The 20,580-nt window shown below is 65.5% G+C and overlaps 1 protein-coding gene across 5 annotated transcripts; it reads right to left on the reverse strand.

Annotated features, from left to right (window-relative positions):
* Positions 1-1,825: 1,825 nt before the first annotated feature.
* On the reverse strand, positions 1,826-11,923 carry ZNF335 (zinc finger protein 335). Of its 5 annotated transcripts, none has more exons than XM_086622851.1 (27): positions 11,687-11,923; positions 11,054-11,327; positions 10,555-10,632; positions 9,979-10,308; positions 9,703-9,837; positions 9,467-9,625; positions 9,092-9,350; positions 8,808-8,985; positions 8,612-8,724; positions 8,386-8,404; positions 8,065-8,181; positions 7,901-7,977; positions 7,623-7,783; positions 7,256-7,485; positions 7,067-7,175; positions 6,888-6,982; positions 6,482-6,768; positions 6,225-6,366; positions 5,764-6,153; positions 5,532-5,674; positions 5,032-5,171; positions 4,408-4,511; positions 4,197-4,274; positions 3,941-4,024; positions 3,700-3,765; positions 3,445-3,526; positions 1,826-2,739 (listed from the first exon to the last, which is right to left on the reverse strand). In XM_086622851.1, exons 1-27 carry the CDS (start codon positions 11,885-11,887, stop codon positions 2,621-2,623), a joined length of 4,170 nt encoding a protein of 1,389 aa, XP_086478977.1. In that variant the 5' UTR covers positions 11,888-11,923; the 3' UTR covers positions 1,826-2,620. The 5 variants fall into 5 exon arrangements, with proteins under 5 accessions (XP_086478977.1, XP_086478973.1, XP_086478972.1 ...); XM_086622847.1 differs by having other exon boundaries at positions 6,225-6,363; positions 11,687-11,887; XM_086622846.1 differs by having other exon boundaries at positions 4,197-4,298; positions 11,687-11,887.
* Between the last annotated feature and the right edge of the window lie 8,657 nt (positions 11,924-20,580).

A 20,580-nucleotide genomic window follows, 5' to 3' on the forward strand; every position in this document is an offset into this window, starting at 1 on the left:
CTTGACCCCAGCCCTGAGCTGGCCCCAGGGTGGGTGTGGGCAGAGCCCCCCACCCCACAGTGGCTGGGCTGGAGGTGTGGGGCTGGCGAGAGAACTCGGGCACAGCCTGGCAGGATGCAGGCGGTGTGAGGTGCTGCCCCGGAGCCCGCTCCACCTCTGGCTTGGCCAGGTCCTTGCCCAAGCCCCAGCGCTGCTGTGCCCACAGCTGCATTCCGGGCACAGAGGGGCAAAGGGGAAGGGGCCCTGCAGCCCCAGGGATGACCAGGGACCCTTTGCCTGGGCGGAGACTCAGCCCCACAGGCACCAGCGTGTTCCTGCCCGCTGTCAGAGCCGGGGCAGCGGGCGGGCAGGGCAGCGGTGGGCAGCTGCACGAGGGGCCCTAAGAGCCCACGACCCCCCGAGCTGCCTGGCTCCTGCCACCGCGCCTCCCTGCTCAGACTGGGATTATCCCACAGGTTGTATCCGTCATTAAATACCGACTAATAACGCTCTCAGGATATTAAATATGTAACAAACCCGCTTAGCGCTGGCCGGGGACGAGAAGGGGAAGGTCACTGGTGCTAATGAGCCCTGTGGCATCCTCGGGCTCCCTCAGGCGCCCCCCCCAGGTGACAGCAGAAGGTCCCAGGGCCAAGGTGCCAGGGCTGAGGGACCCTGAGACCCCACAGCCCCGCCGTGCCCCACGGCCAGAGCCCCAGCAGCACCCAGAGCTCCCCACACCAGCGGCCCGGTGCCCCCGGTCCCCTCCATCCCCACCTCGGGCTGGTCCTGTGCTCTCAGCAGCCCCCGGCGTGGAAGCCGCAGGGCAGCCAGGAGCCTGTGCCACCGGCTGGGAGGGGACGGCTGTGCCCAGCCCTGGCCATGGCCCACAGCAGCCCGGTAACCTTGTCCCCACGGGACTCCTCCAACCCTAATCGGCACCACCGGCGGTGCGGATCCGCTTTATCAGATAATGGGGCTGTAATCTAGGAAAGCGCCCACGGATTGCTGCGGCGTGCCTTAACCCTGTGTGGCACAGCTGGAGAGGGAGGGTCGCAGCCAGTGCCTGGCGTGGCAGGGCAGACACAGCTGGATGCCAACTGAACTGTGGCCCGACAGGCACCGGCACGGACAGGGCTGCAGCTGGACACACAGGCAGCAGGACAGAGGCAGTGGGACAGAGCCACGGCCGTGACACAGCCCCACCACCCATGGCCAAGGCTGCTGCCCAGGGGAGCTGCAGGGCCACCCACACCCCATTTCCCCGTCTGGGCAGGACAGTTGGGGGGTCCAGCCCGGGTGCCCGGCCCCCAGGGAGGCTGCTGCCTGCAGCCCAGAGGCAAGAGACAAGCAGTGGGCTCCCTGGGGCCAGCAGGCACCCCGCAGCCAGGGAGGGAGGGTGCTGCTGTCGTTTTGGGCAGAACAAAGGCTCCGTGTTTGCAGCACAAGCCCCGGTGCCATCCCCGTCCCCTGCAGAGCCAGACCGGGACCCAGCTGCGCGCCCGCCGACTGCACCGTGCCAGTGCCGCAGCCACAGGGCTCCAGCCTCACAGAAGCTCATGCCCAAGTTGGGTGGGTGCAGGCCTTTTTCCCCTCCACAGATAATCAGTTTAATGCAGAAGCACAGAACTAAAACTCTGAGATTAGCTGTTATAATCACATGTAATACCTCCCGACAAGCCGCTCAGGGAGGGGCGGCATGTGTAGTTTGGGACCGAGTTACACGGGATTTCGGCTGTTTACCACTCGGTTGATTTCCTGACTCCAGCCCCAAACCCTCCCTTGTCCCAGCCGCCCGGCTCACTCCCCAGCAGCCAAGGTCACTGAGGCAGGAGGAAGCCGACAGCGCAGGGCAGCCGCATCTGGCAGTGGCGCCCTGCCCAGCCCCAGGCCGGGCTCCGGGAGTGGGGGGGTGCAGGACCACAGCCCCCCCAGGCAGCGCTGACACAGGCTTCCATCCCTTTTTATTCATAAGCACAGTCAAAGCTTGAGAAAGTCAGAGCCGAACCGCTCCCGCAACCGCCCAAGAGCCCACTCGAGAGTCCATCCCTCCTCAGAAGGAAAATAGAACGTTTTCCACCTCTGCTTCCTCCTGCTCCGGGTTCCTCCAGTCCAAAGCCCTACTGCTGCCTGCCTGCAGGCCGGGGAAGCCGAGGGAGGGATGGCTGCCCTCCCGCCAGGACTGCACACCCCACAGCCGCGGAGCGGGGAGCGCGGCTGCACGCACCTCACACCGCACCGCGCGGCTGTGCTCGGCCCCGGGGCTCTCCCAGGATCCTCGCGTGCCAGGCAGATGCTGATCCGAGTTTGGCCCACACGGACACGACTCAGGAAAAGGGATTTCAGACCATCAAGTGCAACAGGCAAGATCGGCCTCACCGGAGCGCTGCCACCGCTCAGTCTGTCTCAGCACCTCGGCTGCAGAGCAGTCCCTGCTGGAGACGCTGCCTGTGCCGGGGAGGACGCGCAGGACCCTCCGGGCACCCGGCTGAGCAGCAGCACGTCCCCACCACGGCACGCTCAGGCACATCCCTCGTAGCCCCGAAGCAATAAGGCAACTGCTGGCTGAGGAGGCTCCTGCCTGGTGCCGCGGTCCTGCTCAGCCCGGGTGTGCCAGCACCAGCTGGGCCTGGCCCCGGTGCTACTCCGCCAGCGTGATGACGTCGTAGTGGATCTGCTGGATCTGCTGCTGGATCTGCTCAGCCGTCGCCTCGGCGGTGAAGACGCCCTGCGCCTGGGCCATGGCAGCATCAGCCACTGCTGCAGAGGAGAGGGGTCAGTGCCACCTCGCGTCCAAGGGCAGCGGAGAGCGGGCGGCTGTGCCAGGCCCCCCTCCACATTTGCCACCTTCCCCCCGCGGGAACAGGCAGGTGCAGGATGTGAGCACAAGGGCCACCACGCTCGCACGGGGCTCCAGCAAGGAGCCTGGCTCTGGTGAACTCCGCAGACAGACACAGAATCACAGAATGGTTTGGGTTGGAAGGGACCTCAAAGATCATCCAGTTCCAAGCCCCATGCCATGGGCAGGGACACCCTCCACTATACCAGGTTGCTCACTACACCAGGGTGTCTCCACCCTGTGAAAGCTGCTGCGCCTCCCAGCACCCAACTGGCCTCCAGCGGAAGGGAGCCAGTACCTTTCCAGAACGGACACGCTGGGTCCAGCGAAAATCTCCCCTCAGTCGCCAAGGCTGGCGGCTGCCCAGAATGACAGGCAGGCAGGCAGCACGGTGCCAGTCTGGCCTCACCTACCCCAGCCCTGCCACCAAAGGTGGCTGCACGGCTGCCCTGCCAGGCCCCCCAGCTGCAGCCAACGAGCAGCCTCTGCAGGCAGCGCTGGGCCGAGACCATGGCATCTCAGCAGCTGCTAACGGGCATCGCGAACTGCCCGGCAGGACCGGCACCCCCAGACGCAGAGGGAGACGGGACTGCCGGAGCTACACCAGAGCTCGGCCCTGGTCCTACCTGAGACTGCTGAGTGTGCAGCTGCCTCCAGCTGCGCCTGGGTGACGAGCTGCTGCTCAGGTGAGACAGGCATGTACTGGATCTGCAGGGAGGAGAGGAGAGTCCAGCACTGGGGAGCGTCCCTCCGGAGTGCTGCTCTGGCCACAGCTGCTGCAGTGAGTCACCAACCCACGTGCACCTTCTACAGCACATCCCTCCCTCTCCGGCTGTGTGCTCAGAGCCCATTCCGCTCTAGCCCCATGCCTGGCCCCTCACCTGTGGCTCCTGGAGGAACTGGCTGCCCTGTTCGTACTGGATGTGGGTGATCTGACCATCCTGTACCTGGGGACGAGAGCCGCAGCGAGGCTGCGTTAGGGCTAGCGGGTGTCCCTACCCCTCAACAAAGCTTTGGCTCGGAACAGAGCAAGCCCCAGGGAGCAGGAGGCGGCCAAGCCCCACACAGCACCCTCACGAGCCCCAACCACCACGCAAGGGGAGCGGACAGCCTGAGGCTTACCTGGATATGATGTCCCTCTGGGACAACGACATACTCATGGGGAAGCAAGTGCTGCACACCATCCTGGGCAATGATGTACTGAACCTGCAAACACAGGGATTCAGACCCAAAAAAAGGTCGCCACTGCGCACCCCCCCACACTACAACAGCGCTGGTTCTTGTCTGTCTTCTGCACCTGTTTCCACCTCACCTCTCCCCACTGCCCTCAGCTCTCCCCGCTCCAGCTGCACGGAATCTTTTGGTTCCTAGGACTCACCTGGTTGTCAGAGGTCACTAAGTGCTGTACTGTCTGTCCATCGGCAGTTGTGATCTCCTGGATGTAGGCAGCCTCCTCCTGCGGGGCAGCAAGAGCCCCGCGCTGTCAGTGGGGGTGGGCCTGGCCACCAGCCCTCCGAGGAGGGAGCCCACACGGCCCGCGGGGAGCAGCCGCACAGGGCAGGAGGACAAAACCGATGGGCCCCACTCACCTGGCTCGTGACGCTCTGCTCTTGTGCAACGATGATGTGCTCCTGCCCCAGGGCCTGCTGCAGCCGCTCGGGAGCCAGCACGGCCTGGCCAGACTGCAGAGCCGCTGGAACGCAGAGACAGACCATGTGGGCACTGCTGGAGCTGCCGGCCGGCCCCGCTCCCGAGCAGCCCCTGCCAGGTGCCCGTCCCAGCGAGGAGCGCATGACGCTCACAGAGCTCAGAAGCTAAACCAAACTCTTCCAACATGAAGGAAACTAGAGGCCACTGTGGGCAAAACACAACCCCCACATCGGACTGCAAACTCTGCGTCCCGTTTCAGCCACGAGCTGCTCACAGCGCCGCTGCTCCTGCAACGCACTGATCTACTGGGACCTGCCTGGAGGAAACACGGCACCCCTGGTTCTGCCCACAACCACAAGTCAGCCCCTCACCAGGAGAGCGCCCAGCCCCCTCGTCTCTGCACCCGCTGGGTCCTGCTGCCGCTGGTGATGCCAACCTTCAGCAGGAATCTCCTGGCCTGACCCTCCTCAGTCCTGCTTGGCCCACAGGCTGGTGAACCCCTGCATGGGGCTGCGGCCATGGGGAACCCACGGCTCAGCCCTGGCCTCAGGGCCAGCTCTTACTCTGCAGGGTGGCCAGCGTGTCCTCGTCGCTGTTCAGTATGATGGTCTGCTGGGCGGCAGCTGCCGGCGCCCCCGGCCTCTTCCCCTCCGAGCTGTGCAAACGCTGCATGTGGAACTTGAGGTGCCCATTACGGTTGAACCTACGGGAGGAACAGGGCAAGGTCGAGTTTGCCACGGGCAGCACAGGGTCTCTGTGCTCTCTGCAGAGACCCCGGCCACAGGTGCCACGAGCACATCCTACAACATGGCCTGTCCAGCTCCCAAAATATTCCCGTCAGTGCCCATGTACTGCACCTCCCTGTGCAGAAGTTCCTTGGAGACAAAGCTGGGACCAGCCGCAGCAGGAACTGTTCTCAAGGGCAGAGTGCCCTCTACCAGGGGACTGCTGCCGGGGGTCGGGTCAGGGCCGCCAGCTCCTTGCCAATATCCCATCTCCTCTTGGGCGCTGGAGAATGCACAGGATCTCTCGAAGCAGCAACAACCCAGCAGGCTTCACTCACCTCTGCCCGCAGATCTGGCAGATGAAGGGCTTCTCGTTGGTGTGCGTCAGCATGTGCCTGCGCAGGTCCTTCTTGTTCTTGGAGGCGAAGCTGCAGTGGGTGCACTTGTGAGGCCGAAGGCTGGCGTGCTGGACCATGTGGCTCTGGGAGCAGAAGGACAAGCGCAGGGTCAGAATGTCCCCGTTTCTCCAAACCTCTTGTTCCCAGGGCTGCTCTGTGCCAGGGAACCTACCCGAACCTCCGGCCAGAGGGCTGCCGTGAACGGGCAGTCGGGACACTTGAAGGTGCTGGGCCCAATGTGGGCTCTCTTGTGACTCTCCATTTCCGCTCTCCCAGTGAACATGGCTGTGCAAATCTTGCAGGAAAACTTTTTGGCTGTGGAAATCTTGCACGAGAGCTTCTTGGCTGTGGGAACCTTGCATGAGAGCTTCTTGGCCATGCCTTGGAGCGTAGGCCACTTGACCTTTGGGGATGAGATTTCCTGCCCCTCGGAGGCTGAGGATAAAGACGAGTCCTTCTGGAGCTGCCTGGTGACACACTGCACCAGGGGCCACTTGACGCCGGCGGGCTGTGCCTCCTGGCCCTCCGCAGGTGAGGGGAAGGCAGTGTCCCCGCTGAGGGGCTGCGAGAGAAACACCCAGTCACACCTGCTCACACTGCTGCCGAGACAGGGAGAGAAGCTCAGCTCCTTACCTCAACGTGATGGAATTGGCTCCCCGGGACGCCGGACGACATGATATAGCGACTGCTCTGGTCCTTCAGGGCCTCCTCTGTCATCACAGCTTCGCTCACCACGACTGCGTGGGAGGTCTCCGCAGGGCTCTCTTCCTCACTGCTGGAGAGGACAGGGTCAGGGAGGATCACAATCTGCCTTGTCCTCCTCACCACTAAAGCCTCCTCATCTAAGGTCAGAAGCGCCCCCGTCTCCCCACTCCTCCCATACAGCTGACCTGTACAGCGTGCCTGGAGCCTGAATCTCCTCGCTGATGGGCGCGATGATGCTGTACTCTGTCGTCCCACCAAAGGGGATAGTGATCTGCTGCAGCTCCGAGCCACCCAGGGTCGCCTCCTCGTAAGCCTCCTGCACCAGCGTCTCTCCAGGCTCTGTCATGTGCAGCGTCACCAACTTCTGCTGCTGCTGCTGCTCCTCAGGGTCCATCTCTGCCCCCTCCTCCTGCGCCTGTGGCTCACAGGGGGCCTGCGCCTCTCCTGAATCACCCGGCTTCACCACTGCCACCTGCGGAGGGGACAGCAGCTCAGCGGGAGGAAGGCAAGGCACCCCTGAAGCAGAACGGGGCTGGGCACTGTGGAGAGCTGGGAAGCCTCCCCCTGCCACCCCCCCCCAGTCCTCCTCACCTGCAGCGAGCCCGTGGCCAGCTCTCGCTGAGCGCTCATGTTCAGCAGGAGATCCAGGGCAGTCTGCGTGGCCAGTTCTGCTGATCCGGCCACGTCTGTTGGGGTCCAAAGGAGAGAGTCAGGCACGTGCTCGCCGACCTCCTCCCCATCCTCACCCCCTTCCCTGGGAGCTCACTCGCCTTGCTCATAAATGATGGTGGCCCCTCCCAGGGAATCCTGCGAGAGTATGGGGGGCTCTGCTGTCGGGACAGCCTGGACGGCGCGATAGGTGACGGGGCCAGGAGGCACCTGTGTGAGAGAGCGAGCTGACAGCGTGGCTGGGGCCGGTGAGCACCAGGAGGAGCTGGCGCGCAGGCAACGGCACTCACCGGTGGACTGGCCTCTGGCTCAGCCGGGGCCTGCACCTGGCTGTGCTGCTGCTTCAGCTCCTCGATCTGCTGCAGGGTGAAGAAGGGGCGGCGGCGGCAGGGCGGCTCCTCGGGGTGCCTCTGTGCCCACTCCTCAAAGGAGTCGGCGTGGCGGCAGTGCACGTGGAGGCGCAGGTTCTTCTTGTGCTTGGTGGTGAAGTGACAGAACTCGCACGCAAACGGCTTCCCTCCTGCAGGACACGGGAGGTGGGAATCAAGCAGGGGATCCCCAGGGGAGAGCAGAGAGGGCAGACAGGCTCTGACTGCCTCCTGGAGAGGCAGGGGTGCAGGATGTTGGGGCACGGGGCAGACGGGCAGCTCCTCTCACCCGTGTGCTTGACAGCCATGTGCGAGACCAGGAAGTCCTCACGGAAGGTGGAGTACTTGCAGAAGCTGCACTTGTAGGGCTTGTCGTTCATGTGCGACAGCTGGTGGTTCAGCAGGACCTTCTTGTCCTCGCAGACGTAGTCACAGAACTCACACTTGAACCTGCCAGGACGACATTGCCCGTCACACGGGCAGCAGGGACCTTCTGTTCTCCCTCCGAGGAGGAGCCAGGACACGGGCTCTCCCAGGGCACGCCGCAGGCTGCTGCCAGGCTCCTACCTGCGGTTGGCAATGGCCTGGATGTGTGTCAGCAGGTGCATCTTGAAGGTGTAGCGCTTCTTAAAGGACTTCCCGCACTGCAGCAGAACAAAGCAAAGCGGTGGTCGCTTCCCGTCCAGCCCCACTCGCCACCAGCCCCTGCCCAGGCTGTGCCCCCACCCCACCTTGTCACACATGTGTGGCTTCTCCGTGCTGTGCGTCTTCATGTGCTGCGTAAGCCTCTTCTGCATGGGGTACACACGGTTGCACACGGGGCACGGGAAGGAGTTCAGCTTTGGGGGCTGGAGGGAGAGCACGAAGGTGAGCTCGTCTGGGAGGGGCTCCCCAGTTTCCTAACCCTCTCCCCACTGCAGGACCTGGGCTGCCCTTCCTCAGGCGATCCAGAAACACTGCCTTCAACGAGGCACCAAGAATTTGTGGAAGACCCAGACATGCCTTTTTCTCATGTAACAAGAGAGACAAGCCCACAGGGTACTCAAACTCACCGGATCAGCTCTCTTTTTCCTGAAAAAGAAAGAAGAAAACCCCCGTTGCGTCAGCCACAGCCCAAGTCCGAGCTCTCCCATACTCAGACACCAAAACCACCCATTTTGGACAGGGCCAGAGGCCAGGGGAAGGGGCAGCTGTGGCTGCCTTCCCAGGGCAGGAGGGACAGTGTTGGCGCCATTCAGTCGGCCTGCAAGACAGTCTGCAGGACTGCGCTTCCCTTACCTGTCCCGGCTGTGCACCGCGGAGTGCCGGATGACGTCCTTCTTGTACACGCTGGTGTAACTGCACTCCTCGCACTTGTAGGGCTTGCTGCCCACGTGGTTGAACATGTGTTCCTGCGAGAAACGGAGTGGGAGCCGTGAGACCTGGGGCTACCGACCACCCTCACGGGTATGGGAGGAGGACAGACGGTGCTCACCTTGAGGGAGGACCAGCGCCGGGAGCGGTAGCTGCACTGGAGACACTTGAAGAGCTGCGGGTCATTGGCCTCGTGCGAGTTGACGTGGAAACGCAGATCATCGTGCGTGAGGAAACGTGAGCCGCAGATCCGGCACAGGTAGGGCCTCATCAGGGGCTTGGGTGACTTGTAGTAGTACCTGCGGAAACAGGACTGGGGCTCAGAGCTGCGGTGGCAAACGGGGGCTGGACCGGCCCTGGGCACAGGCCAGAGGGCCCAGCACCGGCTCGGCACACACCCCTCACCTGTGCCCCATGTACTTGCGGTATTTCTTGCCCAGGAAGCGGCGGGAGGGCCGCCCTCGCCTCCTGGGGATGATGTCTCCCTCCTCGGGGCCGGTGTTGGAGGAAGGGTCCTTGTTCTCCGAGTCGGACTGGCTGATGCTGGGCTCCGCCAGGCTCTCGCCGGTCCCGTTGTCCAGGCCAGAGGAACTGGCCGCTTCCGAGTTCTGCAGCTCACAGCTCGGCGTGCTCTGGGATGTCACTAGGGGCTCCACCTCCCCTCCTGCGCAGCGGAACACAGCACAGCTTTGTCACACACCCTCCCTGGGGCTCCCAGGAGCTCACGTACCACTCCTTGCTTCAGCCCAGCGCAGGGCTGCTGCCTCCCGCTTCCTTCACCTTCGGACACGTCCTGGGGCATGTCCTCCAGACGAGGGAACTTGCGGGGCCTCCCCGGGCGTCGCCGCGGCCTCTCCTCGCTGGACGTGGGGACAGTGCGGCTGTACTTGGGCTGTCGACCACGGGGCTCATCTTCAGCTGGGTTGTAGTCACTGTCCTCTGCAAGCGGCCCGAAACGTCAGAGAGAGACTGGGAAAAGACTAAGCTACGTAAGGTGTGGCGAGGACCTGTCCTACCTTCAGGATCATCAATAGCACCAGCATCCATGATATCGTCATCTTCTTCTTCTTCTGGAACCTCCTCCTCTGCAGTTTTTGGAGCAGATTCCGCCTTTCGTGGCTGCCCTTTCTTCAAAGCCAGAGCTGAACCCACTGCCGCAGAGAAGGAAAACTCTTTACCAGACTGCGTGGCGGCACAAGGCCTTGCACTCATACACCTCTCCTTGTTTTTCTGCCGCAGAGAGCAGATCCCCTCTGCAGCAAGATCAGTTTTCCTCAGCCCTCAGCACACACCTGGCTGGAAGTGCCGTTCTTTCATGTGGTTAATTAGCGTTTTCTTGGAGATGCTCTTGTACTGACACATCTTGCACTTGAACTGCTGCACCACCACCACCTCCATCATCTCTTCCAGGGTGTCCATGTCTGGCTGGTCCAGCTCCTCCCCACCATCCGCCTCTCGGGCCTGATCTGGCTGTGTGGGCAGCTCCAGCACTTCCAACTGCTCGGAAGGGTGTGAAGGACCAGGCTGGTCAAGGCATGTGGAGGTAGGTCCATCAGCAACAGCTTCTATTGCCAAGCTATTGGCTAGAGCAGAGGTGGCCATCTGGGAAACCATGGGAGCACCTGAAACACCAGAACCAGCTCAGCCAAGGAGCAGACCCTCACCCGCATCCAGGCTGCACCCACACCTGGGGCACAGGGCTGAACACAAGCTCAGTAACAAGCTCCCAACAGTCAGCACATCCACGGGGACTCCGGCACAGGCACTGCGGCCAATGTCACTGGGATACCCGCTCCAGGCCCCACTCCTGCAGAACAGGCTCAGAGGCAGAGACAGCCACAGCCGGCCGCCCCAGGGCACACCCTTACCATCATCAGGGCCTTGCAGAATGAGGTACTGCGTAGTCTCTGCCCCACCATCCTCTGCGCTGGTCACAGCGATGCAGCCTGGGAGGAAAGGAGAGTGAGTGGTGAGTGTTAGGGGTGGGGGCTGTGGAGTCACTGGAGCTCTCCCGGGTTCAGACACAAGCGGGAAGGGGTGAGAAAGGTCTGGCTCCACGGACAGAGCCTGCCCTGGGCTGCCTGTGCCATAGCTGAAGGAGCAGCCTGATGGGGGGAGGGCTGCCTGGCAGCAGCCACGAGCTCCTCATCAAACCCTCCAGCTACTGCAGTAAGGCAAGAAGAGAAACCCCCACTGATGGAGGTGCACACATACGCACACGTCTATGTTCTCGCACCTCTCAAGGCCTAGTGCAGCAGTGGCTCCCTCCCCCAGCCTCTGCACCCCGACCCACGTGCACGCAGGGCGCTCCGGAGGGAGAGCGGGCAAGTGTCCCGCCCACGCGAGCAGCTGGGAGCACACACTTACTCTGGATGATGTCAGGTCCAATCGTGGACTCGATGATTTTGTCGATGGCAGAGCCTAGGTCCGAGGAAGTGGATGCAGTGGAGTCTGACACAATCGTGGCTCCATCAGTGATGACGCTGGAGTGGACCAGGACTTGTGGGGACTCCGACACCATGATGGACTGGCTCACGGTGGAGACACTGGAGACCAAGGTGGACTGGGCGACGGAAGATGAATCTGGCAGGTAGACCCGGGGAATGACATCTGTGCTAGAGCTGCTCTCCGACACCTCTTCCTGGCAGAAAAAAAGAGTGGCCAGAAGAGCTCAGCTGAGATACCTTCACCGGTCCAGGCGCTCGGGGGAACCAGCATCTGCAAACGACACCGGTGCATCCCGCAGAACCGCCAGGAAAGGCACGAGGGCAATTCCTTTGGCACTGCCAAGGTCCCAGGACCTCCAGGGCTGCTCAGGCTACCAAGGAGAGCTCTGCCCCTCCGGCCGGCCAGCAGACCCCAGACCGGTGTGGCAGCGCCTGCTGAGGCTTCCGAGCCCAGCTCGCCAGGGAGATCCAGAGAAACTCTCCGGAACCGGAGCCGCGGTCGCTCTACCCTCCCCCCGCCCACCGCCGCCCCGTCTTCCCCGCCCGCTCCTACCAAGGAGACGCCGCTGCTGTCGGAGCTCTGCCCCACGCCGGAGTCAGCCGCTCGGGAGAGGGGGCCGGGGGCCGCGGCGGCATCGCTGCTGTCCGCCGACACGGCCTCCGAGCTGCCGACGCCCAGGCCGCTCTCGGAGGGCTCCTCCCGCGCCGCCTGCGGAGCCGCGTCGCTGCTGCTCTCCACCGCATTCTCCTCCATGCCCGCCCCGCCGGGGCCGCCTAGGCCCGACCTGGGGGGAGGCCGCGCCGTCAGGGCCGCCGCCCGCCGCCCGCTGCCCGCCGCCCCGGGCGGCGCCGCCCGCTGCGACGGGCCCGGCCCGCGGCGCGGCGGCTCCGCGCGGCCCGGCCCGGGGGCCGCCCCCCGCAGCGCCCGCGGAGGGCCCGGGGCCGCCGCCGCGCCATGCCCGGGGGGGCCCGGCCGCCCTCGCGGGGGGCCCCGGCGCCGCGCGGCGCCGCCGGTCCCGTCATGCCCCGCGGCCCTGCCCGGCCCCCGCCGCCATCTTGCCACGGGGTCCCCCCCGCCGCCTCCGCGCGCGCGCACACGGCGGGGCGGCCCCGGTGCGCCGGGGCAGGGGAGCCGCCGCCACGGCGGGGCGAGGGGACCCGCCGCCGCCGCCCGCCCGCCGAGCCCGCGCCCTCACCCGGCCCACCGCGGCCCCGCCGCGCCTCCGCCGGAGCCGGCATCACGGCGGCCGCCATGCCCCCCCGCCCTCGCGCCGCGCAGCGGTACGGCCGCGGGGGCCCCCGCGCCGGAACTATTTACCGCGGCCTCCGCCCCGCCCGGCGCGGTCGCCGCCGCGGGGACGCGCTTCTCGCTCCGGCCGCCACCGGCTCCCGGAACTGAGCGGCGCTTCCCGCCGCCCGCGGGCCGGGAAAGGCCTCGGTGCTCCGCTGGGGACTACTTTTTTCCGCGGAGGGGTCATGGAGAAAGCGCCGTAACGCTGCGTCATGGCGTCACGAAGCGGCGCCCGGGCCCTGAGCGTCGGCGTCGCGCCGGGTTGCGCCCGTCACGTGACGAAAAGGCGGAAGCGGCCGGGGAGGGCCGGGGCCGGGATGGGGATGGGGATGGGGATGGGGCCGGGGCCGGGGCCGGGGCCGGGGCCGGGATCGGATCAGACCCGCCCCGACCCGGGGCTATCGGCCCGCCCGCCCTGGCCGTGCCCCGCAGCCCCGGCTGGAGCCCCATCCCGCCGCGGGCGGAGCGGCGGCTCTGCGGTACCGACCGGCACCGCGGCCCGCGCCCGCCCGGTCCCGTCGCGTTCCGGTGGCGCCGCCTCCCCGCCGGCGGCCGCGGCTCGGGCGGTGCCGCGCAGCCCCGGTACTTTGGCTGCCTGCCTGGAGCCTGCGGGGGGCACCGCTCCGCCCTTCCCGGAGCGCCTCGGCCGAGCCGCGGGGGCGCCTGCCGTACCCTTCCCCGCGGGCCCGGGCCGGCTGCGCTCAGCCCCGTGGCTGCGGGTCTCGGGCCGTTACGCCCTTTCCGTCCCGTTGCCCGGAACGGCGCCCGCCGCGGGCTCGCCGTGCCGTACGGAGGCCGGCCGTGCCTCTGTCGGCGGCAGCTCTGCAGCTAAAGAGGAGCCACCGCTCTCCGGCCCCTCGCTAGCCCAGCGCTCACCCCACGGGTCGCCGCCTGCCGCGGGTGCTGAGGGGTGCCCGGTTCGGCAGCCCGGGTTGGCTGCGGGGGCGCTGGCAGTGCCCCAGCGCCCATGCTGGAGCTGCACAAGCCGGGGGGCTGCCCTGAGCTGCCCGGGGGCTCCCAGCAGCTGCAGGCGGTGCGGCTCTCTCGGCACCTCCTGCCACCTCGGCACCCTGCAGGGATGCACAGGGAGCCTGCGGCTGACCCAGCTCCGGCAGTGCTGTCGAGCCTGGCAGCGTGCCATCTGCTCCAGCTGAGCCCAGCTGTGGATGGAGAGCCGGCTCCTTGCTCTCACTGGTGTTTGCTCGTGTTGCTCTAGTGAGAAGGTCTCTGTCCCGGGTTTCTTCGGGAAGAAAGGCAGCCGAGTGGTGCCTGCGCTCTTCTGAGGCCGGGACGTGTTTGGGCCGCAGCTGGCTGCCCAGTCCCGGCGTTCCTGGACGTGTTTGCTGAGCGAGGGAGACCCAGACGCCGCATCCCGGCTGCGTTCCGGGCGGCTCAGACAGAGTCAGCCTGCACTGCGGCTCTGTCCAGAGCAGGTCCAGGCGGGCAGTCGCATTGTCTTGCTGGCCAGAGCGGCGGGTACAGAGCAGGTGCTGACGCAGTGCCAGCTGCAGAAGGACAGACAGTGTCTCATCTGGCACAGCCTGCGAGCGTGGAGCTGGCCTGCCAGAAATGCAAGTGGACGAGTGTTGGATGAGCAGGGTGGGCAGGATCCGCGCTCTGTGTCGCTTGGCAGTGGTGCTTCTGGTCCAGGGTGGGGAGGGCTGTGGCTGGATTCACCCCCCTTCAGCCCAGGTCTCCTCCGTGGGGCTCTGCGGGTACCTCATACCCATCCAGCACCTCCTGCCCCGGGTGAGGCTCCTGAAGGCGCCATGTGCCCGGCAGAGGCAGCAGAGGAGCAGCTGCTGAGCCGCCAGCTGGCTGGACAGACGTCTTCCGGCCCTTTTTCAAGCTAATTAAATACATCCTTGAAAGGTTTACGGCCTCGTCTGTCACGGTGGCGGCCCCGAAGGAGCCCATGCCCGGCTGGCAGGAGTCGAGGAGGGGCTGGCCGCAGGAGTGCTCCTGCTGCAGCGTGGCCTGCCAGCAGCTCGGGTGCCGATCCCTGCGTGCAGCCGGCTGCTGCGGCCACCGTCGTGCCAAAAGCCGAGAGAGACCGAGGGGCTGGGGCTGTTTGTCCCACTTTCCTCTTTGAAGCGGCCCTGCCTGGCTCTGCAGTCGCTGGGGGGAGCGGAGCTGGGGGGACGCAGGGGCTCCTGCAGACAATGTCCCCTCTCCGATGTCTTCTCTCCGGAGCTCGTGCTGCAGGAGCCCGGTGCTGTCTGTGACCGGCTGTGGGGCCGGCTCTGGCCGCGGGCTTGGGCATCCCTGTGCTCCCTGGTGGGGGAAGCTCCACCGTTCTCGTGGGGGCGGGGGGGGTCAGAGCATCCCCTGGCAAAAGCTGTGTCCCAGGTAGGGGAAACGGGATGGATTTGTGTCGGACTAGCAGGTTTCTTTGCTCTTTGCCTTCAGTCAGCTGCTGTCTGAGACGAGTGAGGGGTGTTCCCGACAGGTGATGGCTCCAGGGCAAAGCAGCCTGATCCCTGGGAGCCTCGGGGGCTGGTGGGGATCCCCCTGCTGCTGGCTCGACTGGCGGGAAGTTGCCTAAAGCTTCCCAGTTACCCTGCCTGGATACCCCGTGTCCTCTGGCTCGAAGGGTTGTGCGGCGGGAGCTTTGCTGCGATGGGTAACCTGCTATTTTTAAAATCGTTGCATGCCCACACGCGGGGGCAAGCGGAGGATTTCCGTGCCGGGCAGAGCACAGCTCCTGCGCTCCGCTCTGGAGGCACGGCTCCGCTCCGGTCCCGCTCTGCCGTGGCGGCTCCCTTGCCTCACATCATTTCGGGGCCACAGAAAACATAAGGAAATCTCGACAAGGGGCTGAAGGGAATCCCGAAATGGATGCGACATGTGTCAGATGCGTGTCCAAATGCCTCAGCGGGGGAGCGGCAGGTGAAAGGCCTCTCGGAGCGCTGAGAGGATGACACCAACGCTTGTGCCTGGGCACTGAAGCCACCAGGCTCCAGTGGGACCCCAAGCTGGTGTTTAACCGGCCGGTGATGAGCAGCACTGCCAGGCTGTGCCGGGAGGTGGGAGGTTTACCAGCTCCACCTTCTCCAGCCTGGATACAGCGCCTGGAAGGAGCTGCAGCCAGCCAAGCTGCCACTCGGGGCAGGGCGAGGGTGTGCCAAGCGAGTGCCTCCGATAGGGGTCTTGCCCTTGCCGGCACCCCTGCGCCATGTGGGTCTGCCCATCCCTGGCAGCATGACCTGCGTGACGGGCTCGTTCTGATCCCACAATAGCTTCCCCATGAGCTGGTGGCATCGGTCAGCGTCCCAGAATAGGTGGTTGTGCTGAGCGCGGTGCCCAGGGCCGTGCCCCGCCAGCCTCATGCAACCTGATCCCCCGCACTTCCACAGTCAGTGATTCTGTTGTCCGTGCTGTTTGTTCTCGTTTCCTTCTTCCTTTTTGAAGGACAACATCTCTGGAGATGTTTGTGTAGCTGCAGGGCATTAGTCCGCACCAGCCAGGCTCATATTTATATGCCACCTGGGACGGGCAGTTGCATCAGCACATTTTGTAAAACCTTGAGCAAAACAGCCCTGGCTGCAGGAAATGGCTTTTTCTTCACACCAGATTGCTTCACCGCTCCGCTCCTTCCCAGCAGCGGCGGCTCCTGAAGAAGGCGCCCGGGGCTCTCCCAAGGGATCACTCTGTGCCGGGGTGGCAGCAAGCCAGGACAGCTTCCCGATGGGCACCGCTCCGGCCCTCTGCCCTGTGCCCCGGCACTGCTGGGCCAGCGGTGCTTCTGCGGGCAGCAGCCTCCCTCTGCTGCCAGCTGTCGCTGCTGGGATCTCCGCTTCCCAGGGCGCTGGCGCGGGTGGGAGTGCCATAGGATAATGCCCGTCTTCTGTGGCTGCCGAGGCTGCGTCTGAACCCGCGGCCTCAGCCCTAATGCCACCCTTGGGCTCGGGCATGGCCCTCCCAAGACAGACAGGAGCCGCTCCCAGTGGCTCCCCAGGGCCTCGGAGGAGCCGGCGAAAGCCCGTGGCGAGGCCGTTTTCATCCCCGCAAGGTCTGCTTGGCAGGAGGTGGCTCGCTGGCCCTGGCTCTGCCCAGCCTGGTCAGGCCAGGAGGTGCTGCCAGCAGCTGTGCCATGGGCACGGAGGGGCTCTCCTGGAGCGAGGTGGTGCTGTGTGGCTGAGCCAGCTCCGGACGGAGCATGCAGCCCAGTCCCTGCCGGTGCCTCCACCACTGCTCTGCTGGGAGCTGCTGCCTGCCGGAGCGGGCCACGGTGCCCTCCCAGGCTGTCAGTGCCCACCGTGCTGCACGAGGCTGGCACAGCGACAGCGCCGAGCTGTGCCATACGCTGCCTGTGCCGTGTGTCTCGTCTTGCGCCCGGGTCAGAGCCATGGCTGCCATTCCCGCAGGGCTTTGGGACCATCGATGGCCTTTCCAGGATGTGCTTGGAGCTGCTGAAACGCCAACGGCCGCGGCTGCGGCGCTGCCCGGCCCCTCCTCGCCTGCCAGAGCTGCTGTCGCTGCTGCCGGTTGTTTTCTTTCCCTTCTGGAGGGATCCTGTGGCTTCCTTCCCAGAACCTGAGACCTCGGAGCCATGGTCCAAGGCCGCTGGCTTCCACCCTCTCCTGTGCTGCTGATTCATCACTGCTGGTTAGTTAAAAAAGAATAATCAGCAAATTACTGAAATATAAGTAGAATAAACAAGGTGGGCAGGAGAGCTCTGCAGAGGCCCTCGATGTGCGCTGTGCCGGGCCGTTCCTGTCCTCTGCGCTCGTCGCCGGCGCGGGGCTTCACCCGGAATGGGGCAGGGGAGCTTGGTACCCCAGCGCTGCCGTGGGGGCTCCCGGCGTGCGCCAGCCCTGCCTGCAGCCGGACCCCCTTGGGGGCCAGAGGAGCCCTGCGGCTCTCGCACGGTGGCGGTCCTGAGCCCCACCGGGCAGCGACCGGGTGTGGTGTTGGGTCTGGTTGGTGCCCGCGGCCCCGTGGGCAGGGGTCAGCAGACCCCAGGGCCGAGCAGGCCAGCTCCGGGGCTGCTCTCTGCCGCGTGGTGCTCGGAGGTGCCTGCTTGGGGCACAGCAGCTCCCCGGGTCTCTGGTGCTCCTGGAGCCGGGCGCCTGCCCGCCTCCCGTCCCGTGGCACCCGCGCCGGCAGAAGAGGTTCTGAAAGGCGCCAGGGTCGTGCAGCCCTGGCGGCGCCCCGGCCGGTACCGCTCCCCGCGCCGCCCCGGTTTTGTCCATATGCCTGCGGTGACAACTGAGCGGCTCTGAATTAATTTGGCAGCGAGCGTTTGGAACAGTTGTCAAATGTTTTACTGAAATCTGAGCATGTTGCATCTACCGCTCTTCCTTCTGCTTCTCGAAGTTTACAATTAAATAAACCAGTTTTGCCCGTATTTCACCCAAACCCCCTGCTTCTTGTTGCTGGAGCTGTTTCGTCACCGACAGCCGGTGGGTTCCTGGCGCCGCGTTGTCCCCTCCGTGCGCCAGCCAGCCGGGCAGGTTTGCCGTCATTGTCACAACTGCTGCTCTTCCCGTTTTAGCAGGCAGCTGCCGTGCCCATCTCGCCCCTGGGGAACAAAGCGCTGCCCACCCGTGCTGTGCCGTGCTGGGCCAGCGGGCGGTCCAGCGCAGCAGCTGTGCCTTGAGGAGCCCGCGGCCGCCCAGCCCCATCCTGCCCTGCTGCCTGCCCGGCCCGTGCCTTACCCCCGTGGGGTGCACCCAGTGGGGGTGGCCCTGGGTGGCTGAGGGGAGGGTGGCAGCAGAGCTGCCCATGGACACCCCTTCCCAAAACCACTGCAGGTGACAAAGTCATGGTGCCACCCTGTGCAGCCCGCAGGAGCCGGGGCAGCTGCGGCCCCTGCACCCCTCTCACGTGTCCGAAGGCACCGCGCTCCCGCTGCTGGCAGGTGGGGAAGGTTTGGTAGAACAAAAGTTGGTCAAAGCCAGAGGCGAAAACTGAGACGGGACGAGGCTCGAGGGATGGGAAGGAGTTTAGAGCAGGCAGGTCGTGAAACACTACAGGAGCACCGCGGCGTTTAGAGCTCCTGCACCCCTTTCCTACAGCCCGGGGGCTGCCGGGCTCTTCTTGCCACTCTCTGGCAGACGGGGCAGTCTGGGCTGTTTTCACACCGGATCCAATGCCAAGGCGATTTTGGATGCTTCTGCCAGAGGCTGACTTGTTTCTTCAAACCTTTCTGGATTTCCCACCTCGGGGGCTTCCCAGCAGGTGGGAGCCTGGTCCCTCTCCCTCCCGCCGTGCAGGAGGGCAGGGGCTGTGCCGCTGTGCCTGCCGCCGGCACCAGTGCCCAGAGGGGCCGAGCGTGGGCTAGTGGCACCGCCAGCTGCCGAGCCCAGCCGCTGTTCCCGCCTGCACAGGGGCACGGCCATGGGCAAGCGAGTGGGAAGCGTGTCCCTGCGGAGCGGAGGTGAGTGCAGCAGTGTGCCCTGCCTTGGGCTGGGTGGGACGTTCCCGCTCCAGCATCCCTGTGGGACGTGAACGGATGGGTTCCTGGGATGCAAAAGGGCTGGGGAGCGGGGATGTCCCAGCACAAAGCGGGGAGGTGACTGTGCCGCCCACCTGGGTGCCTGGAGCTGGTGTCATGTGCGGTTTGCAGCTGGGATCGGCGCTGCCGGGTGATGAAACTGCAGCGCTGGTTTCAGTGCCTGCAGGGCGGAGATGATCCGCCCGGCTGACACCGGCTGCGTCATCCTCGTCATCCTCGCCCAGACAAGAGGCGGCACTGGGGACGGGGGCAGCAGGGCTGGGGGGCAGGACACCGCCTCCTGCCTGGACAAACAGGGGCGAAGGATTCTCAAAAAGCCGGTGTTGAGGGGGTGGGAGTCATCCAGGTGTGGCAAGGGACAGGCAGGGTCTGGCAGGGATGGGCAGGGGGATGAGCAGGTGCCTACGTGGAGCATGGGGCAGTGGGGGAAGGCATGTGGGGCCCAATACTGGCGGTGCCAGGCATGCTGTGGGGCCGTGGCACGCGGCACTGTCTGCCAAGAAGGGTCCTGGGCCCAGCTGGAGGATGCGCTCCCAGCCCACGCATGGCCCGACATCGGGGCAGCAGATACGGGAAGCGTGTGCAGGAATGTTGTTTCTGTCTGGAGCCCTTGAGCAGGAGCAGTGGGGCTTCCAAGCCTCTGACGCAGAGCTGCTCCCTGGGCCTTCGGTCTCGCTCCCGTGCCACGCGTCCCCATGCCCGGGACACCGTGCCGTACAGCCAGCTGGTGCCGGCTGGGGCAGCCAGTGCGCGGGTATGGCTCTGCTCCCTGGGCACGGGGTGCTGATGCTGCAGAGCCCGTGGGATGGGAGCAGGGCTGGGCTCCGGGCACTGCAGCTCGGGGCAGCGGGGCCAGCGGCTGTGGCAGCGCAGCTTGGCTGGGGGCACACCCCGCCAGCCAGGTCATCTGCCTCTGCTGCAGCGGCCATGCTGCTGGCACTGTGTGTCCAAGCAGCTCCCTGCCCTCCGCACGGGCTGTGGTCCCCCGCGGTGGCTGGCGCCGTGCTCTCCCCGACCCGGTGCTGTCTCATCTGCACAAGATGCTGACTCTCTCCCGTGCCACTTCCCCTTGCTGCCGTGCTCTGCTGTGCTCCTGCCCGGCCCCTCGCACCAGGAAGGTGTCCGATGCCGTCCATGTGCCTGGGCCTGCCCTTCGCTCCCGCATCCCCCCTGTCCCCTGCCCAGCTCTTTGGGCTCCCCAGGTGTAAGGCAGCAACAGTGGCATCTGTGTGACTCCTTGCCCCCCTGCTCCTCGGCTCTCTCGCCACCTTTGCCACCCTGGTGCACCCCATGGCCACGCTCCCTCCCCACTGGCCCCCACCCTGCTCACCTGCACTGGGGGAACAGAGCTGAGGAGGGTCCGGCTGTGACTCTGGGAGTCCCTGCCTCCATCCAGCTCCCCAAACTTCACTGCTGGCCTGGCCAGCACCTGCTGGCTGGAGACCTGCAGCCTCATGGAGGTGCCACAGTGTCTCGTCAGCCTCTGCCCTGGGCAGAGCTGCTGCCTCCACACCGGCAGGGATCCAGGCGGGTGTCCGGCCCTAGCCGGGGTCCCGGCCTGGTTTCCCACAGGGGTCTCCCCGTGGTGTCCGCCTGCATGAAGGTGGCCCATGAGTAAGGGCGTGGGAAGGGGCTGTGGTGGCTCTTCCTTCCCCTTTCGGCAGTGGCGGTGGTGACAGCCAGCCTCGTGGCTCGG

The sequence above is a fragment of the Tauraco erythrolophus genome, chromosome 18 (genome assembly GCF_009769465.1).
Source record: "Tauraco erythrolophus isolate bTauEry1 chromosome 18, bTauEry1.pri, whole genome shotgun sequence".
NCBI classification, from domain to species: domain Eukaryota; kingdom Metazoa; phylum Chordata; class Aves; order Musophagiformes; family Musophagidae; genus Tauraco; species Tauraco erythrolophus.

What these genes read in the sequence shown, in the direction of transcription:
- ZNF335 (XM_086622846.1), bottom strand. Translation starts at nt 11,887, where the DNA reads ATGGAGGAGAATGCGGTGGAGAGCAGCAGCGACGCGGCTCCGCAGGCG. An exon ending in TCTGCAAGGCCCTGATGATG is followed by an intron (nt 10,309 to 10,554) that starts GTAAGGGTGTGC and finishes CTGGTGTTTCAG; the next exon opens with GTGCTCCCATGGTTTCCCAG. An exon ending in CACGCTGGCCACCCTGCAGA is followed by an intron (nt 4,512 to 5,031) that starts GTAAGAGCTGGC and finishes TCTGCGTTCCAG; the next exon opens with CGGCTCTGCAGTCTGGCCAG.